The following is a 16781-nucleotide window of genomic DNA, read 5'->3' as shown; positions in this document are numbered from 1 at the left end:
CGCAGCATCTGTCTGCAAACTATGCAAACGTGTCACGTGCAATCCCCACAATGAGCTCCGAGTGGTCCCATTTGGCTTTCGGCAGCTTCAACGGGTTTGAATATCACACGGTTCCGGCTGCAAGCTTCCTTTTTACAAGCACGGCCTGGTGGCGCCATTACTGTCGGAGGTATACTTACGAGGATCATCTGATAATTGGCGCGCCAGTCAATTGGCCTTATATTCAGCAAAATGGGTCTACCCCGACTATATATGCCTCTGCGCAGGTCGCTTTCCCAGATCCCTCCAACCTGTCGCAAACCGAACAGCACTCCAACAGCCTTCCGCAGATTCTACTCAGAGAGACCCCAACCAGAGAAGGAAGCGCAACCACCGAATTCGGGCAAAACATCAAAGTCAGCTCCTGAGAAACCGGAGAATAAGAAAGAGAAGAAGGGTGACTTCACCGTGAAGTTCCCCCGCGCGCGGCTCATAATCGGCATTCCATTTCTTTCCTTCCTTGTATATGATATGGTAATGCTCCGAACCCATCCGTGCTGCTTAGATCTCGCTAATTGTTGAGGTAGATGACAAACGAAGTCACCGAATTCGACTCTCCGTCGATTGTGGAGATTGACGAGAACCTGAAGAAAAAAGCCGCTGTCAGCGAGACCTCGCCAATGCGGTTGCGCATGGAGAAGTTGATCAAGGACCACCAACAGAAGATCGTCGAGGAACTTAGCCGGATAGACGGAAAGCAATTCAAAGCAGATACCTGGACTCGACCAAATGGAGGAGGCGGAATTTCATGCGTTCTCCAAGACGGCAACGTCTTTGAAAAAGCTGGTGTCAATGTATCCATCGTTTACGGCGAACTACCCCGCCCGGCGATTGAGAAGATGCGGGCAGACCACAAGTCTTTCGTCGGTGCCGACGTGGACTCCCTGAGCTTCTTCGCCGCCGGTCTGTCTCTCGTCCTACACCCCCACAACCCTATGGCGCCAACGGTTCATCTGAACTACCGCTACTTCGAGACGTCAGACCCCAAGGATCCTATCAATGGCGACAAGAACTGGTGGTTCGGCGGTGGCACAGATCTCACCCCCTCTTACCTCTTCCCCGAGGACGCCCAGCACTTCCACCAAACCATCAAAGAGGCCTGCGATCGCCACGACGCAACTTACTACCCTAAGTTCAAGGCTTGGTGCGACAAGTACTTCTACCTTCCACACCGCCGCGAATGCCGCGGCGTCGGCGGCATCTTCTTCGATGACTTAGACGCCAACTTTCTCGAAAGCTCCTCCCACTCCTCACAAAACCCACAAGAGACCCTCTTCTCCTTCGTCTCCGACGGCCTCGCCTCTTTCCTCCCTTCCTACGTCCCCATAATCGAGCGCCGCAAGAACATGCCCTTCACCCCACAACAGAAAGAATGGCAACAACTTCGTCGCGGCCGCTACGTCGAATTTAACCTCGTTTATGACCGTGGCACGAGCTTCGGCTTGAGGACACCTAGTGCCCGTGTTGAGAGTATCCTGATGAGTCTTCCCCGTACCGCGTCATGGGCCTACATGGATCCCGTGTCTGGTACCCGGACGGAGAATATGGATGATGAGGAGGCGCTAGGCGAGGATAAGGCGCATGAAAAAGAGATGATGGATGTGCTGAGGCATCCCAGGCAGTGGGTTTAGTGTATGACCAGGCCATGAAAATCTATGTATCATATTTTTGAATGTATATTACTTGTACTATGTGGTCCAATTGTCCATGACATCTTGTTGGTTCGTGAGGCATTTATAGAGTATATCCGCGGAGCTAGTCCAACGGCTCGTTCTTATGACGTTGCAAGGAGACCTTGTCGGATTGAAAATACGGGCATGCTCTTCGCATGGGTTTACTCAGCTTCCAAGTTTACAGATTACTTGCAGACCTGATCGAGGCGGATAGACTTATTGGCATTGGGTATTATAAATGAAAAAGTTGATAATCATCAAAACGACACTCCGAATGCTAAAGATGGAAGACAATGTTGGAAACCCTAGAACAACACCTAGCTCAGACTTTATAATGCATAAACTCCAACCGTATGCATGCACCTACCATCAGACAACCCTCCCGGCTAAGCCAAACGCCTACTCCGTATACCCGTTCATAATAGTGGCAGATGGAAGAGGAAAATGCGAGTGTCCAGTTTGAATAGAGTGAGCGAGCGGAATGACTGGTAAAGCGGAGGAACTGCAGGCCGATTCTAGAACTCAAGACTATCCCTCGGCATTCCGCTCCGCCCTCTCCGTCTTGGAAACCGCCCAAAGATGCTGTCATTCCCGGAGCTGCGCCGACTAGTCTGGCTCGCCAGCGAAGCGCGGAGATCCCGTCCACGGTCCCGATCCCGATCTCGGTAGTGTTCCTGGTCGAATTCGTCGACCAACATGCTCGTGTTCAGGCTACTCGTATCGAAGACGTCGCCACCTCCGCTCCAGCGCTGGAGAAAGCGGCGCTGCGCCTCTGTTTCTCGAGGACGCGCTGGTGCTTGTGGTAGCGGTGGGCCACGAGCGCTGCTAGCTGTGCTGGTACGGAACGGGTGCTGCGCAAAACTAACTTCATCTTCTTCATCGTCGAATTCGGCGTCCGTATCTGTGTGCTGCCACTCATCTTCGCCTGCGTCTGCTTCGGGGATGTCGTCGTCCAAGTCGCGCTCTTCCTGCTCTTCATCCTCGAGCTCGCTCATTTCATCGACACCTTCGTCGGCGCTCGGAATCTCGCCATCGAGGTCAGGTTGGTTATCAAAATCTTCCTCATCGTCGTCATCATAATCGGCAAATGCTTCGGGAACTTCATCATCCAAGTCGCGCTCCATGTAACTCTCTTCATCCAAACCTTCGTCCTCTTCCAGCCCTTCCTCCCCATCCTCCACAAGGCCTTCCTCTTCTTCACCCTCCTCATTCCCGTCCGCGTCCGGAATATCCGCATCCAAGTCCCTCTCCATCCCCGTCTCATCCTCCTCATCCATCCCTTCCTCACCCTCCTCACCTGCCGCAGCGGCGGCGGCAGCGGCAGCAGCAAACTCCGCATCCGCAGCAGCCATAGCCTCCTCCCTTTCGGCCTCCTCCTCCTTCATCCCTAGCATCGTCTTCGGGCATCCAGCCGGCTTAATCCACGAGCATCCAAATGAAGCGATATTATTCTTGCGCGCGCGTAGGGCCCGTTCTTCCAGTATCAACGTTGCCAACGTATCACTTGTAGCGAGCGCAGAGCCCCCGGGGCGGGTTGCTGATGCCCCACCGTCCCGGTATTGTGTGCTGTCATGACGGCGGGCGGCCTGGGCGTGGCTTGCGGAGATCGAGGTTGAGGATGATGGTGGTTCGGTATGCTGTGGAGGAGGTACTGTTCGGGGACTGAACCAAAGATCGTGCGACTTTTCCTATTTAGAATTGGTTGTGATGGTCTGGGGAGATGGGGACGTACATCACGCGGTATGAAGACCGGGAGAGAGAGCATTGTTGATCGCCCACTACTGGAATAACTCCAGAAGAGTGCGTATCAGATTTGCCCTCAAATGTGAGTCAATCGTATGTTCGGCCTCGGTCCCCGCAGTCAACTTGAGTGCTTGAGCAATGTAATGGAGGATCCAGAGGGCAAACAAAAACAACTCTCCGCCACGATTTGAAGCGAGATTTTGTAGAAAGTTGAACGGCCTAAGTTCGTGGAAGAATGAAAGTTGACAGTAGATATATGAGTCATTGAATGAGTTTCTGACTCACGGATATTTGTTCCGCGCCTGTTCTCCCTGGAGATGGCAGAGGTGAGGGGGAGAAAAACAGAGGTCCAGAAATTAAGTTGGAGGTGGATCATCTCCCGCAGCAACGCGGGGAAGGCACAACTACATCGTTCATGTTCTTCAAAGTGCCGTATGTGCAGCATATAGAAACCGATCCCAGAAACTTAGTGGATTAGTGAGCTAAAATATATACGCTTCGGCTAAAGAATCCCCTGATTTGATTGCTGACTTTGCATATCCCATTACTGACCGCTTAGGCCAGGGTTCATAACAGCGGCAATTGATCCTCAACCCCAAACAGTGGAGGATAGTGATACAGACCTACCTATACAATTCTCGTGTCCGTCGCGGCTTAGAGTCTCAACAGTCCACAGTTAACACAAGCTCTGTAACACAGACAGAGACCACTTAGTCAGAAACGGAAAGGGTTACCTAAAAAGGCACCCTTTTGAAGACGCCCGGTGCTTAGAGGTCCTCCCTTCAGTTAACGGGCATTCAATCCTCTCCGCGAACTCGCCTTGAACCCTGTTTGGCACCCGTAGACCTGCACAGTATGCGAGGTCTATCAGCGACATACGCCACTGTCGTGCACTTGAAGGGGTATGAACCGTCCTCCGCGGATAGAGAGCACCCAATCAACTAAGGATCGCGTGCGTCCGACGACCCTGCAGCAATGCCAAATGATAGAATTAGCTTGAAGCCGAGACAACCTGCGGCTCAAGTTGAGGACAGATATTTGCATGCCCATTCGTTCTTGCCAGCGTGTTGCGTGCCGGTCTCAAAATGACTGACCGTAGCCCTACCGGCAATAATGCAAAGCCCATGAGGCACTCCAATGAAACTGAGCATCGGAGAAAATCTGGGCGCGGGCTGGTGCAAGTCGCGAGCTGAGTGCCGGACCATATTGATAGATTGGAGTAAAGGCCATGGATGGCCACATGCGTTGCCTGGATCATCTTTCCTTCGGTTAGACGATGCTTTCGATTCATGGCCGAAACTGAGCTAGCAGTAAACACTCCATCCTAAAAGACGAGACCCGTATTACGCATAACACTTGTATAGATGGTGTCCGTTTTCTTAGAGCGTGCTTTGTTGTAACAAGGCAAAACTCCGGTATCCGGCCGATTGTAGAGCTTCCGGTATCTTCCAAGAGCTTGCAGCCTTTCACTCCACCAGCGAAGAAGGCACAGTCGGTGAACCCAAAGAGGGCAAGACCAAGAAAGGGGCACCGGGTGAATTCGGAACCACACCAACGATTGGCATTTCCGCCAGTCATGTGATGTATCTGTAACGGATGCGTACCTGTATTCTGTACCTCATTTCGTTTCTGCGCCTGGTGTTGGAACCCGACAAACGATTTCTTTTGTCAGCTTGCGTTTGATTCCATGGTATCGAGACACTTTTGGATCATTGGATCTTCACTCATGACAACAAATGCAAATGTCAGCCCATTAGTAGTCCTTGCCGTGTGAGCCGGCTTCATGCTAAGCATGCAATGTACGTACGGAGTAGAGAAAAACGAAATGAACCTGCGGCCTGCTGCATGCATGTCTGCTGTCACCAGAAATAGGGAGGCTCGTCTTCTCCAACATGCATCAAAAGTAAGGCCGCTTTCGGTGACCGTAGTACGGTAGGTAGCAGTACATAGTGTACCCCATAGCTCTGGCCAGCTGGGAACTGGAACACCCGTGGAAACAGTGGGTATGGGGTAACAATCACAGCGCCCAATTAAATAGAAGGCATTATTTGGCTGCATCAAAATAATAATAACTGCATGCTTCTCCGAAGACCGAAGCTCAAATAGTGGACGATTGTCCAGTAGAATGGGGACACACCAGCCAGCACGGGGGGCGCCCTGGAATCGATTGCTTTATGTATTCGAATTATCATCACATTCCAAGGTGCTTATCAGGAGCCCGGTCTTAGGTTCAAGCCGAAAGCAAGTCAGCGACGAGTCGGGCTTGGAGAATCCTGGTCACAGCTCGTTTCCGTACATTACCTCGTTTCCGGGGCTTACTTGGATGCCGCCCATTGGCCGGGGCCAGCCACGTCGGCGTGGAGCTCGATTTCTCCGGGACTGGTGCCAGTGGTTGTTTTGTAGGTATGGGTGATGGTGGACGAGTTGAACAGACTCGATTACATTTTCTCACAGATGGGAACCCACTATCCTTGATGCAATGTCGGCATTATCTGGAGATTCAAATCCAAAGATCAACTCCAAGATTTGATTCCCAAAGTCGACGAACTGACGGCCTGGGGTCGGGGATTGTGGTTGGAGAAATGCTAACGAGCCAATCGTGATCGATCCCTAGGTGCGGCTCGGAGAGTTGGAGGCCCCCGATTTCGGCGGAGGAGTGAGGGGAAACTCGGCTGTACAACGGGAAATGAAGGAGGTAAGGGGGTCGGAGAGGGGGTTTCGTTTGGAGAGCACAGTGACAAGAGGGAGGAAAGGGGGGTTCCGGTCTGAAAGGGGATAGCGCGTAGCTTGGCCCCGGAGCCGTTGTCGGAATCTGGCGGACGCTCGCGCCTCAACGTTGTACCGCTCCGTGCCAGTCACCAACCAATCCGACACTGCCAAAAATACATATGCTGATCAAGTGTGCGTATGCGCTAGTACACCCTGACAATCTCCCGACGGAGTACTGGGCGTGGGGTATGCGGTGCGAGTCCTTTTGTCACTGTACTTTTCCGAAGGTCAGAAGAGATCACTTAGCGCCCAATGCACCCTTGGTGGCTCATGCCACCAATCCTTAGCCTCGAGCTTCACTTGCTGTGTATGCAGTTGGGTGTGCTGTGTGCAGGTTGCGGAAGAGGGGAACATACTAATCTTTTGCTTACAGCCTTGGGGAAGGCCGCGGACACTGCACTTGCTTTCTGTTTCCAAGAGCCCATATGAATATGATGTGAATTTCTTCAGTCGGTCTCCCTAATTATTCCGGTGTATATCCTTTCTGGTGTGGCCTTGGCACCCCACGACTCCTTGCCGGTGTTGTAGGCCAAGAGTGATCATTCAATAGTAACATGATTGCTTTCCCCCATTGTTATATATTCCATACATGAATGCCGTCCGACGTCAGTCTTCAGCTGTATGAAAGCCCGGGGAACCTGACCACTGGCCATGTGCACATTATTCCCGGATCCAGCAGAGCATGCTGACGGGACGGTAGCCACTGACCAACTGTCTGGGACCAAAGAGGGATAAGCACTGCATCCCTGCACTGCTCCACTTCTCAAGTGTCCAATCACCCATTCAGCCGGGTCTTTTGATCTCGTCTAGGGCGGAGAAGAGAAAAAGAAAAGCATCGAGATTCGAAGAAGCATGGCCGTACTCCGTAGTGTTTGACTAATGACGTTAGGGTTTGTTTACTTTTAGCGGCTGACCCTCCCGATGCTCTGTGGCCTTCGTCTGGCTGTTCTGACACTATCGACCATTCTGAAGCGAGACAGGAAATTTATCCTTAGAGTGGCAAAAAATAGGCTCTGACTCACTCCCACATGGCTTGACGAAGAAAAAGAATGTTTACATTAGTCCGTCGCCTTCCTGGATTATTATCCGCAGAAACGCCATGATTTTGCACCTCGGCCCACCAAGATGCGCTCTACTATACATTTTGAGCGGACCTCAAGGATGGTCAATCTCATGAATAGCGGAATGGGCCGCCAATCAAGACGACCAGAGCCAGCATGGTCATGCTACCATTATTTCGATGATCTCTTAGAACCAATTTTCGTGTCCCCTCAAAAGGCTCAAACGCCCTCCAGCATTCTTCGTTTCTTCTTCCGATCTTCAGCGACTGGCTGAGCTAGTAGAGCGCATCAAGGTTTAAGGTTACCTGGATTGAAATTTGATGGAGACCTTCCACCTGCACCCTGCGGAGTAGACTTACTAATTCAATCGGGTGTTAACGGGATTGCCTGATGGTCTTGCTCTTCACCGAGAGGCAGGCTAGTGCTAGCATCCTGTAGTTTAGCTACCGCTAAATGAATCGGATAGCACCCTATATTAAGCGACTGAATGAGATAGCACCCTGAAATAGCGCTGTTCTAGACTCGTTACATAACTTGCCTAGTAATTTATTAGTAAAATTGTTCTTCACTGCTACCCCTTGACTAAATAAAATAGCACCCTTAATTATACTAACTAAACCGCGTACTCTGAAGCTATTCCGAACTTTTAAAAGTTGAATTTACGTTAATACAACGGAGAATCTTATTGGTTAATTTAAAAAGGGGTAAATATTTAAAACAAATAACTTTGCGCGCGCGCCGCGCGCCCGCAGAGACCTTGTACGCCTGCCAGTTTCTTTTTAACACGGCTAAATTAAAGCTATTTAGACTAGGGATTGTAGTAAGCGTAGCGGGTGTAGTAAAGGCCTTGTATAGAGCTAATGTTGTAGCGGATAACCGGGATAATGGTAGTTTGTTCTAGTAACTTAGTAACTGCGGAGAGATCTTAGGGGTGAAGGCCTTGGTGGTGAGGAGTTAACATTGGCCGCCGCGAATTTCTATTGGCTACAGGGCGTTCTTGGCGGGGCGGCCTTTACTAGCTGAAACGCGGCGCTATACTTTATTGGGCTTAATTTTGTACGGGTGCTATCTTATTCAGTCGCTTAATATAGGGTGCTATCCGATTCATTTAGCGGTTTAGCTACGCCGTGTGATCTCTATGAGTCCACTATGTATTGGAGTATGCGCTGAAAGGTGCTGGCAACTGCGGACTTTAGAAGTGAGATGACTCGTAGCGCCGAGGCGTAACATAAATGGAAATACAAATACGGGCTTGCATGTTCCCCTTAGCGCCGTTCCCTTGCATTGCTTTTGTGCCCCACCGGCTTGGATCTTGACGTAGGAGAAACCTAGTCTTCTGGTTGAAGGGTTGAAAAGCCGCTGCCCTGATTGGTTGCTGCTGTCTTATCTCTGACGCTGCTCCCCGGCTTTGGAGACGTCCGTGAAGCACCTGGGCAAGCGTCTACTGGCCCCCGTCGTCCATCCCGACTCCTACAAAGTCGCAAATTGCTGGGCACTTCACAGGTATAGATCTGAAGAAGGCTGGCTACATACGTCTTTTGCAATTAGCCCTGAGTCCGCGCAGATATTCGATGAAGCCGTCAGGCGATTCTGACTTCGAAAGCCGGACTTGCATGTGAAGTTCCTGGTCTGTTCAGATTCCTCCAAGTAGTCTAGCTGTGGCGGACATTTTCTGGCCAGGAGCGGAAGCCGCCGAAAACGCTCTGCTCTGCTGGGTGCTAAGGTGGAATCCATAAATGAAGCTATGGGCATTATTGTTTCTTTTTCTTTGAACTTGAAGCCACTCCGTCTGCAGCCCTCCGGAGAAGGCCCTCTTAAGCAAACAGAATTCGCCACGGCGACGGCCATGACCAGGGCCCTTGACTGCTGTCGTAACTCCTCGTAGATCCCCACCATGTATTTTTCTCAATTAGTCTTCCGTTCATTTTGTCCTCCACCCCGTGATCTCAGTCGAAACACTCCTCCAGCGCTGTAATACAATACCGAAACTCGGAGACCTGGCCAGTTCCCCGGACCTCTGCCTCCCGTGCTCCCTCCCGCCCACTGCCCAGTGCCAGTCACTTTTTTTTTTACTGCGCAGGCCCCCTCCCCCCTCATTCATTCTCCTCTTATTTCTGCGGTTCTCCCATCTTCTCTTTCCTTTTCCTTCCCCCCTTCTCTCACTATTTCACATCAACTACGGAGCCAGACGTTGGGCATAACATCACTGCGATTGACTCCGCTGCCCACGCTCCGCCATTGACGACATATCCCTCCCTATTCACCTCGACCTCTGCCCCGCCCGAACGAAAAGCGGCGGCCGACACCAACACTTGCCACCAATCCCCCAGTTTCTGTCATTCCATTCTCTGTCGGCCACCGGCGGAAGAATGGGTCTGAACTTGGAGGAAATCTATGGCCAAACTATAGTCGAGGAGCAGAGCCCGAACGAATATTCGGAGTATCAGCCAAAGAAAGGTTATGGCTGGGCTAACACTCTGCCCGAGCGGCAAGGTCTCTATGACCCGGAATACGAAAAGGATGCTTGCGGTGTAGGCTTTGCTGCGTAAGTCGCCGGATCGCTGCGATTGCGCTGGATTATTTCATATCTAATGTTTTCCATCGTACAGCAATATTAAAGGCAAGGCTAGTCACAAGATTGTCAGCGATGGTGAGAATCCAAAAACCAGAAACGCAAAAGTAGACCCGCTTACAAGAAGTCTTCTACAGCCCGGAATCTGCTTTGTAACATGACGCACCGAGGTGCAGTCGGTTCTGATGCACGAGACGGCGATGGTGCTGGTGTAATGACCAGCATTCCCCATAAGTTCTTCATCAAAAACTTTGCGCGCGAAGTTGGAGTGGACCTCCCTCCCCTTGGGCAGTATGCTGCGGGTAACCTCTTCTTCAAGCCTGACGAGGAGGCTTTGAAAGAGTCCATCAAACAATTCGAGGAGATCGCCACAACACTAGGATTGCGCGTACTAGGGTGGCGCGAGGTTCCTCGCGATTCTACCATTTTGGGCCCTGCAGCCCTGTCTCGGGAGCCTACAATTCTCCAGCCGTTCGTGGTGCTCAAGTCCGCTTACGGGGAGGGAAACAAGCCCGAGATTACTGATCCGGAGCAGTTTGACATGAAGACGTTCGAACTTCAGCTGTACGTTTTAAGAAAGCGTGCTACGCACATCATTGGCCTTGCCAACTGGTTCTACCTGTGCTCTCTCAGCAATCGGAATATTGTGTACAAGGGCCAGCTCGCTCCTATACAGGTGTACCAGTACTACCACGATTTGGTAAACGTCGACTATGAAGGTCACTTTGCTCTCGTCCACTCCCGTTTCTCCACCAACACATTTCCCTCCTGGGACCGTGCACAGCCTCTGCGATGGGCGGCTCACAACGGTGAGATCAACACCCTCCGAGGTAACAAGAACTGGATGCGTGCTCGTGAAGGTCTGCTCAAGTCTGAAATCTTTGGCGACGAGCTCGAGTCTCTGCTTCCTATTGTCGAAGACGGCGGTTCCGACTCGGCTGCCTTTGATAACGTTTTGGAATTGCTGATGATCAACGGTGTCCTTTCTCTCCCGGAAGCTGTCATGATCATGATTCCTGAGGCGTGGCAGGACAACCCAGCCATGGACCCGGCCAAGGCTTCTTTCTACGAGTGGGCTGCTTGCCAGATGGAGCCTTGGGACGGCCCGGCTCTCTTCACCTTCTCCGATGGACGTTACTGCGGTGCCAACTTGGACCGCAACGGCCTGCGTCCTTGCCGTTTCTATGTGACCGATGATGACCGTATCATTTGCGCGTCCGAAGTCGGCGCCGTCGATATTGACCAGGAGCGAGTAATCCAGAAGGGTCGTCTTCAGCCCGGTAAAATGCTTCTGGTTGACACAGTCGCCGGCCGTATCATTGATGACTCTGAGTTGAAGTACACCGTTGCCCACCGAGCGGACTTTAGCGGCTGGTTAAACAAGGAGCTTGTCAAGCTTCCCGCTGTCACCGAAAAGCTGATTGAGCAGAATGTGGACGTCCGCTATGAACTGGACAACACCACTGTTCAAAACGACCCTCGGCTCAAGGCCTTCGGATACTCCTTTGAGCAAGTCAGTCTTCTTCTCGGCCCCATGGGAGCTGATTCTAAGGAGGCTCTTGGTTCCATGGGTAATGACGCTCCTCTCGCGTGCATCGCCAAGCAACCTCGACTTCTGTACGAGTACTTCCGTCAGCTTTTCGCTCAGGTCACCAACCCCCCAATTGACCCTATCCGTGAAGCCGTCGTCATGTCTCTGGAGTGCTACGTTGGTCCTCAGGGCAACCTGCTGGAAATGGACCAATCGCAGTGCCGCCGCATGCTTCTTCCTTCTCCTATCCTGAGCATCCCCGAGTTTAACGCCCTCAAGAACGTCCACACTGTCCACAAGGACTGGACCGTTAGACTCATTGATATCACCTTCGAGAAGAAGAAGGGTGTCCCAGGATATATTGAGGCTCTTGACCGGATTTGCGACGACGCTACTGAGGCTATCCAAAACGGAGACAAGGTTCTCATCCTCTCCGATCGTGCCACATCTGCCGACAGGGTCCCAGTGTCTGCTCTCCTGGCCACTGGCCTTGTTCACCACCACTTGGTCCGCAACAAGTGGCGATCTCTTGCTGCGTTGATCGTCGAGACTGCAGAGGCCCGTGAGGTTCACCACATGTGTGTTCTCGTCGGTTATGGTGCAGATGGTATCAACCCTTACCTCGCCATGGAGTGTATCATGAAGATGAACAGAGAGAAATTGATCCGCAAGGAACTTTCCGATGAGAAGGTCATTGAGAACTACAAGGCTTCGTGCGATGGCGGTATTCTTAAGGTCATGAGCAAAATGGGTATCTCTACTCTGGCATCCTACAAGGGTGCTCAGATCTTCGAAGCGCTTGGTATCGATGACAGCGTCATCGACCGCTGCTTTGCTGGCACTGCAAGCCGTATCCGCGGTATGACTTTTGAGCTGATCGCGCAGGACGCCTTTGCCATTCACGAGCGCGGTTACCCCTCTCGCTCCATCGTTGATATTCCTGGTCTTACCGAGACCGGTGAGTACCACTGGCGTGACGGTGGCGAGGATCATATCAACGACCCTGTCAGCATCGCCAATGTCCAGGATGCTGTGCGCACGAAGAACGACAAGTCCTACGAGGCGTACGCCAAGGCCGCGCATGAGCAGATCAAGAACTGCACTCTCCGTGGGATGCTCGAGTTCGACTTTGACCAGCGGACGCCTATCCCCATTGATCAGGTTGAACCATGGACGGAAATTGTTCGCCGTTTCGTGACTGGTGCCATGTCGTACGGATCCATTTCCATGGAATCACACTCTACTCTTGCTGTTGCCATGAACCGCCTGGGTGGAAAGTCCAACACAGGTGAAGGTGGTGAAGACCCAGAGCGCAGCAAGCGCATGGAGAACGGAGACACAATGCGCTCTGCCATCAAGCAGATTGCTTCTGGCCGCTTTGGTGTCACATCTCACTACCTTGCCGATGCAGATGAGCTGCAGATCAAGATGGCCCAGGGTGCTAAGCCTGGAGAGGGTGGTGAACTACCTGGTCACAAGGTTGTCGGTCCTATCGCCCACACTCGTTACTCCACCCCCGGTGTCGGTCTTATCTCGCCTCCCCCTCACCACGACATTTACTCCATTGAGGACCTGAAGCAGCTCATCTACGACCTCAAGTGCTCCAATCCCCGTGCTCGTGTTTCCGTCAAGCTTGTGTCCGAAGTTGGTGTTGGTATCGTCGCCTCTGGTGTGGCCAAGGCCAAGGCTGATCACATCTTGATATCCGGTCATGACGGTGGTACTGGTGCTTCTCGCTGGACTGGTATCAAGTATGCCGGTCTTCCTTGGGAACTGGGTCTCGCCGAGACTCACCAGACTCTTGTTCTCAATGACCTCCGTGGCCGTGTCATTGTTCAGACTGATGGTCAGATCCGCACTGGTCGTGATGTCGCAGTTGCCTGTCTTCTCGGTGCTGAAGAATTTGGCTTTGCCACGACTCCTTTGATCGCGATGGGGTGCATAATGATGCGAAAATGCCATTTGAACACGTGCCCTGTATATTTGACCACGTCCCATTATGTTGTAAAAAATTACTAATTTTCTTGCAGGTTGGTATTGCCACCCAGGATCCTGAACTCCGCAAGAAGTTCGAGGGTCAGCCTGAACACGTGATCAACTTCTTCTACTACATCGCCAACGAGCTGCGTTCCATCATGGCCAAGCTGGGAGTTCGTACCATCAACGAGATGATTGGCCGTAAGTGCTATATTCTGATGATTATTCATGATACAGCTAACCTTTGTTCTAGGTGCTGAGCTTCTCAAGGTCCGCGATGACCTCACCAATCCCAAGCAGGAGAACATTGATCTTTCACTCATTCTCACTCCTGCTCACTCACTTCGCCCTGGTGTAGCAACGTATAATGTACGCAGGCAGGATCACCGCCTGCACACTCGTCTTGACAACAAGCTTATTGCCGAGTCCGAGCTTGCTCTGGAGAAGGGTCTGCCTTGCCGTGTTGAGTGCGATGTTGTCAACACTGATCGTGCTCTGGGTGCCACTCTTTCTTATCAGGTCAGCCGTCGTTACGGAGGGGAAGGTCTTCCTCAGGACACCATTCATTCCAATATCAAGGGCTCGGCTGGCCAGTCCTTTGGTGCCTATCTTGCTCCTGGTATTACCCTGGAGCTTGAGGGTGATGCCAACGACTATGTCGGCAAGGGTCTGTCCGGTGGCCGCCTCATCATCTATCCCCCGCGCGGTGCGGCTTACAAGGCGGAGGAGAATGTTATTGTCGGTAACACCTGTCTGTACGGTGCCACTCGTGGTACTTGCTACTTCCGTGGTGTTGCTGCTGAACGTTTCGCTGTTCGCAACTCTGGAGCTACGGCAGTTGTTGAAGGTGTTGGTGACCATGCTTGCGAATACATGACCGGAGGCCGCGTGGTTGTCCTTGGTTCGACAGGTCGTAACTTTGCTGCCGGAATGTCCGGTGGTATTGCTTACATCCTCGACATGAACCAGGATTTCCTGTCTAAGGTCAACATGGAGATGGTGGAATGCTCCAGCCTCGAAGATCCTTCTGAAATCGCCTTCCTCCGCGGCTTGATTGAGGATCACCACCACTATACTGGCTCCGAGCTGGCTGCTCGTATCCTCCTGGACTTCACCCGTGCTCTTCCTCATTTCATCAAGGTTTTGCCCACAGACTACAAGCGTGTCCTCGAGGAAGAAGCTGCAAAGGCGGCCGCTGCGAAGAAGGCTGAGACCACCATTCCTCAGCTGCCTAGCACTCCTGTTGAGAAGCACAAGCCCAAGGCTGAAGGTGATGCCAAGAAGGCTGAGCTTCTGGACATCGAAGACAGTGTCACCGACTCCAAGGTCGAGAAGAAGAGAACCGCCCTCATCCTTGACAAGACCCGTGGTTTCATGAAGTACAACCGCCGTAGCGAGAAGTACCGCAACCCAGCCACCCGTACCCGTGACTGGGCGGAACTGTCTTCTCGTCTAACCGAGGACGAGCTCAAGTACCAGTCTGCTCGTTGCATGGACTGTGGTGTTCCCTTCTGCCAGTCCGACACCGGTTGCCCGATCTCTAACATCATTCCTAAATGGAACGAATTGGTGTTCGCAGTAAGAAACCTAACCCTAACCCTCTAGAGATAACAAGAAAAGCACAATACTGACCTTGGCCCAGAATCAGTGGCAGGATGCCCTCAACCGCCTGCTCATGACCAACAACTTCCCCGAGTTCACTGGTCGTGTGTGCCCTGCGCCTTGCGAAGGTGCATGTGTGTTGGGCATTAACGAAGACCCCGTTGGTATCAAGTCTATCGAGTGTGCGATCATTGACCGTGGTTTCGAGATGGGTTGGATGGTCCCTCGTCCTCCTGCTGTCCGTAGCGGCAAGACTATTGCTATCATCGGATCTGGTCCCGCCGGTCTTGCGGCTGCAGATCAACTCAACCGCGCTGGACACAGTGTCACTGTTTATGAGCGTGCCGACCGTGTTGGTGGTCTGCTCATGTACGGTATCCCCAACATGAAGCTTGACAAAAAGGTCGTTCAGCGCCGTGTCGACCTGATGGCCGCCGAGGGTATCAAGTTCGTCACTGGTGTGTCCGTTGGACCGGACAGCGATGTCTCTTTGGACTCTCTTCGCAAGATCAATGATGCTGTGATTATTGCCACCGGTGCTACTGTCGCCCGTGACCTCAAGGTTCCTGGCCGTGAACTCGAGGGTATTCACTTCGCCATGCAGTTCTTGCACAAGAATACCAAGTCTCTTCTTGACTCCGAGCTGGCCGACGGTTCTTACATCTCTGCCAAGGACAAGCATGTCGTCGTCATTGGTGGCGGTGATACGGGTAACGACTGTATTGGTACCTCTGTTCGTCACGGTGCCAAGTCTGTTGTCAACTTCGAGCTCCTGCCTCAGCCTCCTCCTGAGCGTGCCCGTGACAACCCCTGGCCTCAGTGGCCCCGTATCTACCGTGTCGACTACGGTCACTCCGAGGTCAAGACCCACATGGGCAAGGACCCCCGTGAGTACTGCATCATGTCCAAAGAATTCGTGGACGACGGTAGCGGACGCGTGAAGGGTATCAACACTGTCCGTGTTGAATGGACCAAGAGCGCCACTGGTGGATGGGACATGAAGACCGTTGAGGGCAGCGAGCAGTTTTTCCCTGCTGACCTTGTCCTTCTCTCCATGGGCTTCCTTGGCCCTGAGGACCGTCTTCTGGGCGACGAAATCGAGCGTGACGCCCGCAAGAACGTCAAGACCAGCCCTGGCCACTACGGCACCAACGTTCCCGGCGTGTACGCTGCGGGTGACTGCCGCCGCGGACAGTCTCTCATTGTCTGGGGTATCAACGAAGGTCGCCAGTGCGCTCGCGAGGTCGACACCTTCCTCTCCGGCATCAGCTCCCAACTTCCTGTGACTGGTGGTATTATCCGCCGACCTGCCATTGATGCTGTCCGCCAGGCCACCGAGACTGTGACCATTGCCGCATAAACAACAACACAAACAAATAGAAGTTCGGCACGCTGGACTGGCTCCTGCGCGACGACAGGTTCGTTCTATGTCTCATGATGACGATGATCTATGAGTAATACCATATCGAAAACGGGAAAAGACTTTGCTTCGGGATCAGCGGGATAAATGTTCGGTTGATGGGTTGTATTCTATCTGGCACGATAATTTCCTGCATGGTCATGGTTAGAAGGGGTATTTTTCTTGATTTACTGATACATATACTTTCGCGATTCCTGTTTATTGCTTTCCAAAAGGGTGCTTGTGCTTTTGTTGGTTGCAGCGTCTTTCTAAAATATGGCAAGGTGTTGGAGCGTTTGCAGTCATCTACTTCGTTGTAAATATTATTATTTATTTATTGATACATTTCATATCTCTCATGTTCCTACAACCTTGTGATCTCAGCATCAAATAGCCAATCTAAGTTTCAGAGTTC

At 52.1% G+C, this 16781-nt stretch overlaps 3 protein-coding genes across 3 annotated transcripts; 2 read left to right on the top strand and 1 right to left on the bottom strand.

Annotated features, from left to right (window-relative positions):
* Positions 1-231: 231 nt before the first annotated feature.
* Positions 232-1670, top strand: hem13 (coproporphyrinogen oxidase; the record flags this gene model as incomplete). Its single annotated transcript, XM_026750927.1, has 2 exons — positions 232-513; positions 567-1670. 2 exons carry the CDS (start codon positions 232-234, stop codon positions 1668-1670), a joined length of 1386 nt encoding a protein of 461 aa, XP_026600940.1.
* Positions 1671-2227: 557 nt separating this feature from the next.
* DSM5745_08910 (uncharacterized protein) lies at positions 2228-3477 on the bottom strand (the record flags this gene model as incomplete). The annotated part of the gene is made up of 2 exons (XM_026750926.1): positions 2228-3394; positions 3445-3477. 2 exons carry the CDS (start codon positions 3475-3477, stop codon positions 2228-2230), a joined length of 1200 nt encoding a protein of 399 aa, XP_026600939.1.
* A 6177-nt stretch (positions 3478-9654) lies between these two features.
* Positions 9655-16327, top strand: DSM5745_08909 (glutamate synthase (NADH); the record flags this gene model as incomplete). The annotated part of the gene is made up of 6 exons (XM_026750925.1): positions 9655-9830; positions 9895-9935; positions 9995-13365; positions 13419-13566; positions 13619-14943; positions 15008-16327. 6 exons carry the CDS (start codon positions 9655-9657, stop codon positions 16325-16327), a joined length of 6381 nt encoding a protein of 2126 aa, XP_026600938.1.
* Positions 16328-16781: the final 454 nt, after the last annotated feature.

Source organism: Aspergillus mulundensis (genome assembly GCF_003369625.1).
Source record: "Aspergillus mulundensis strain DSM 5745 chromosome Unknown scaffold_10, whole genome shotgun sequence".
Taxonomy (NCBI): Eukaryota; Fungi; Ascomycota; class Eurotiomycetes; order Eurotiales; family Aspergillaceae; genus Aspergillus; species Aspergillus mulundensis.
Note: the sequence above shows the minus strand (reverse complement) of the source record. Positions and strands in the feature narration are given on the sequence as shown.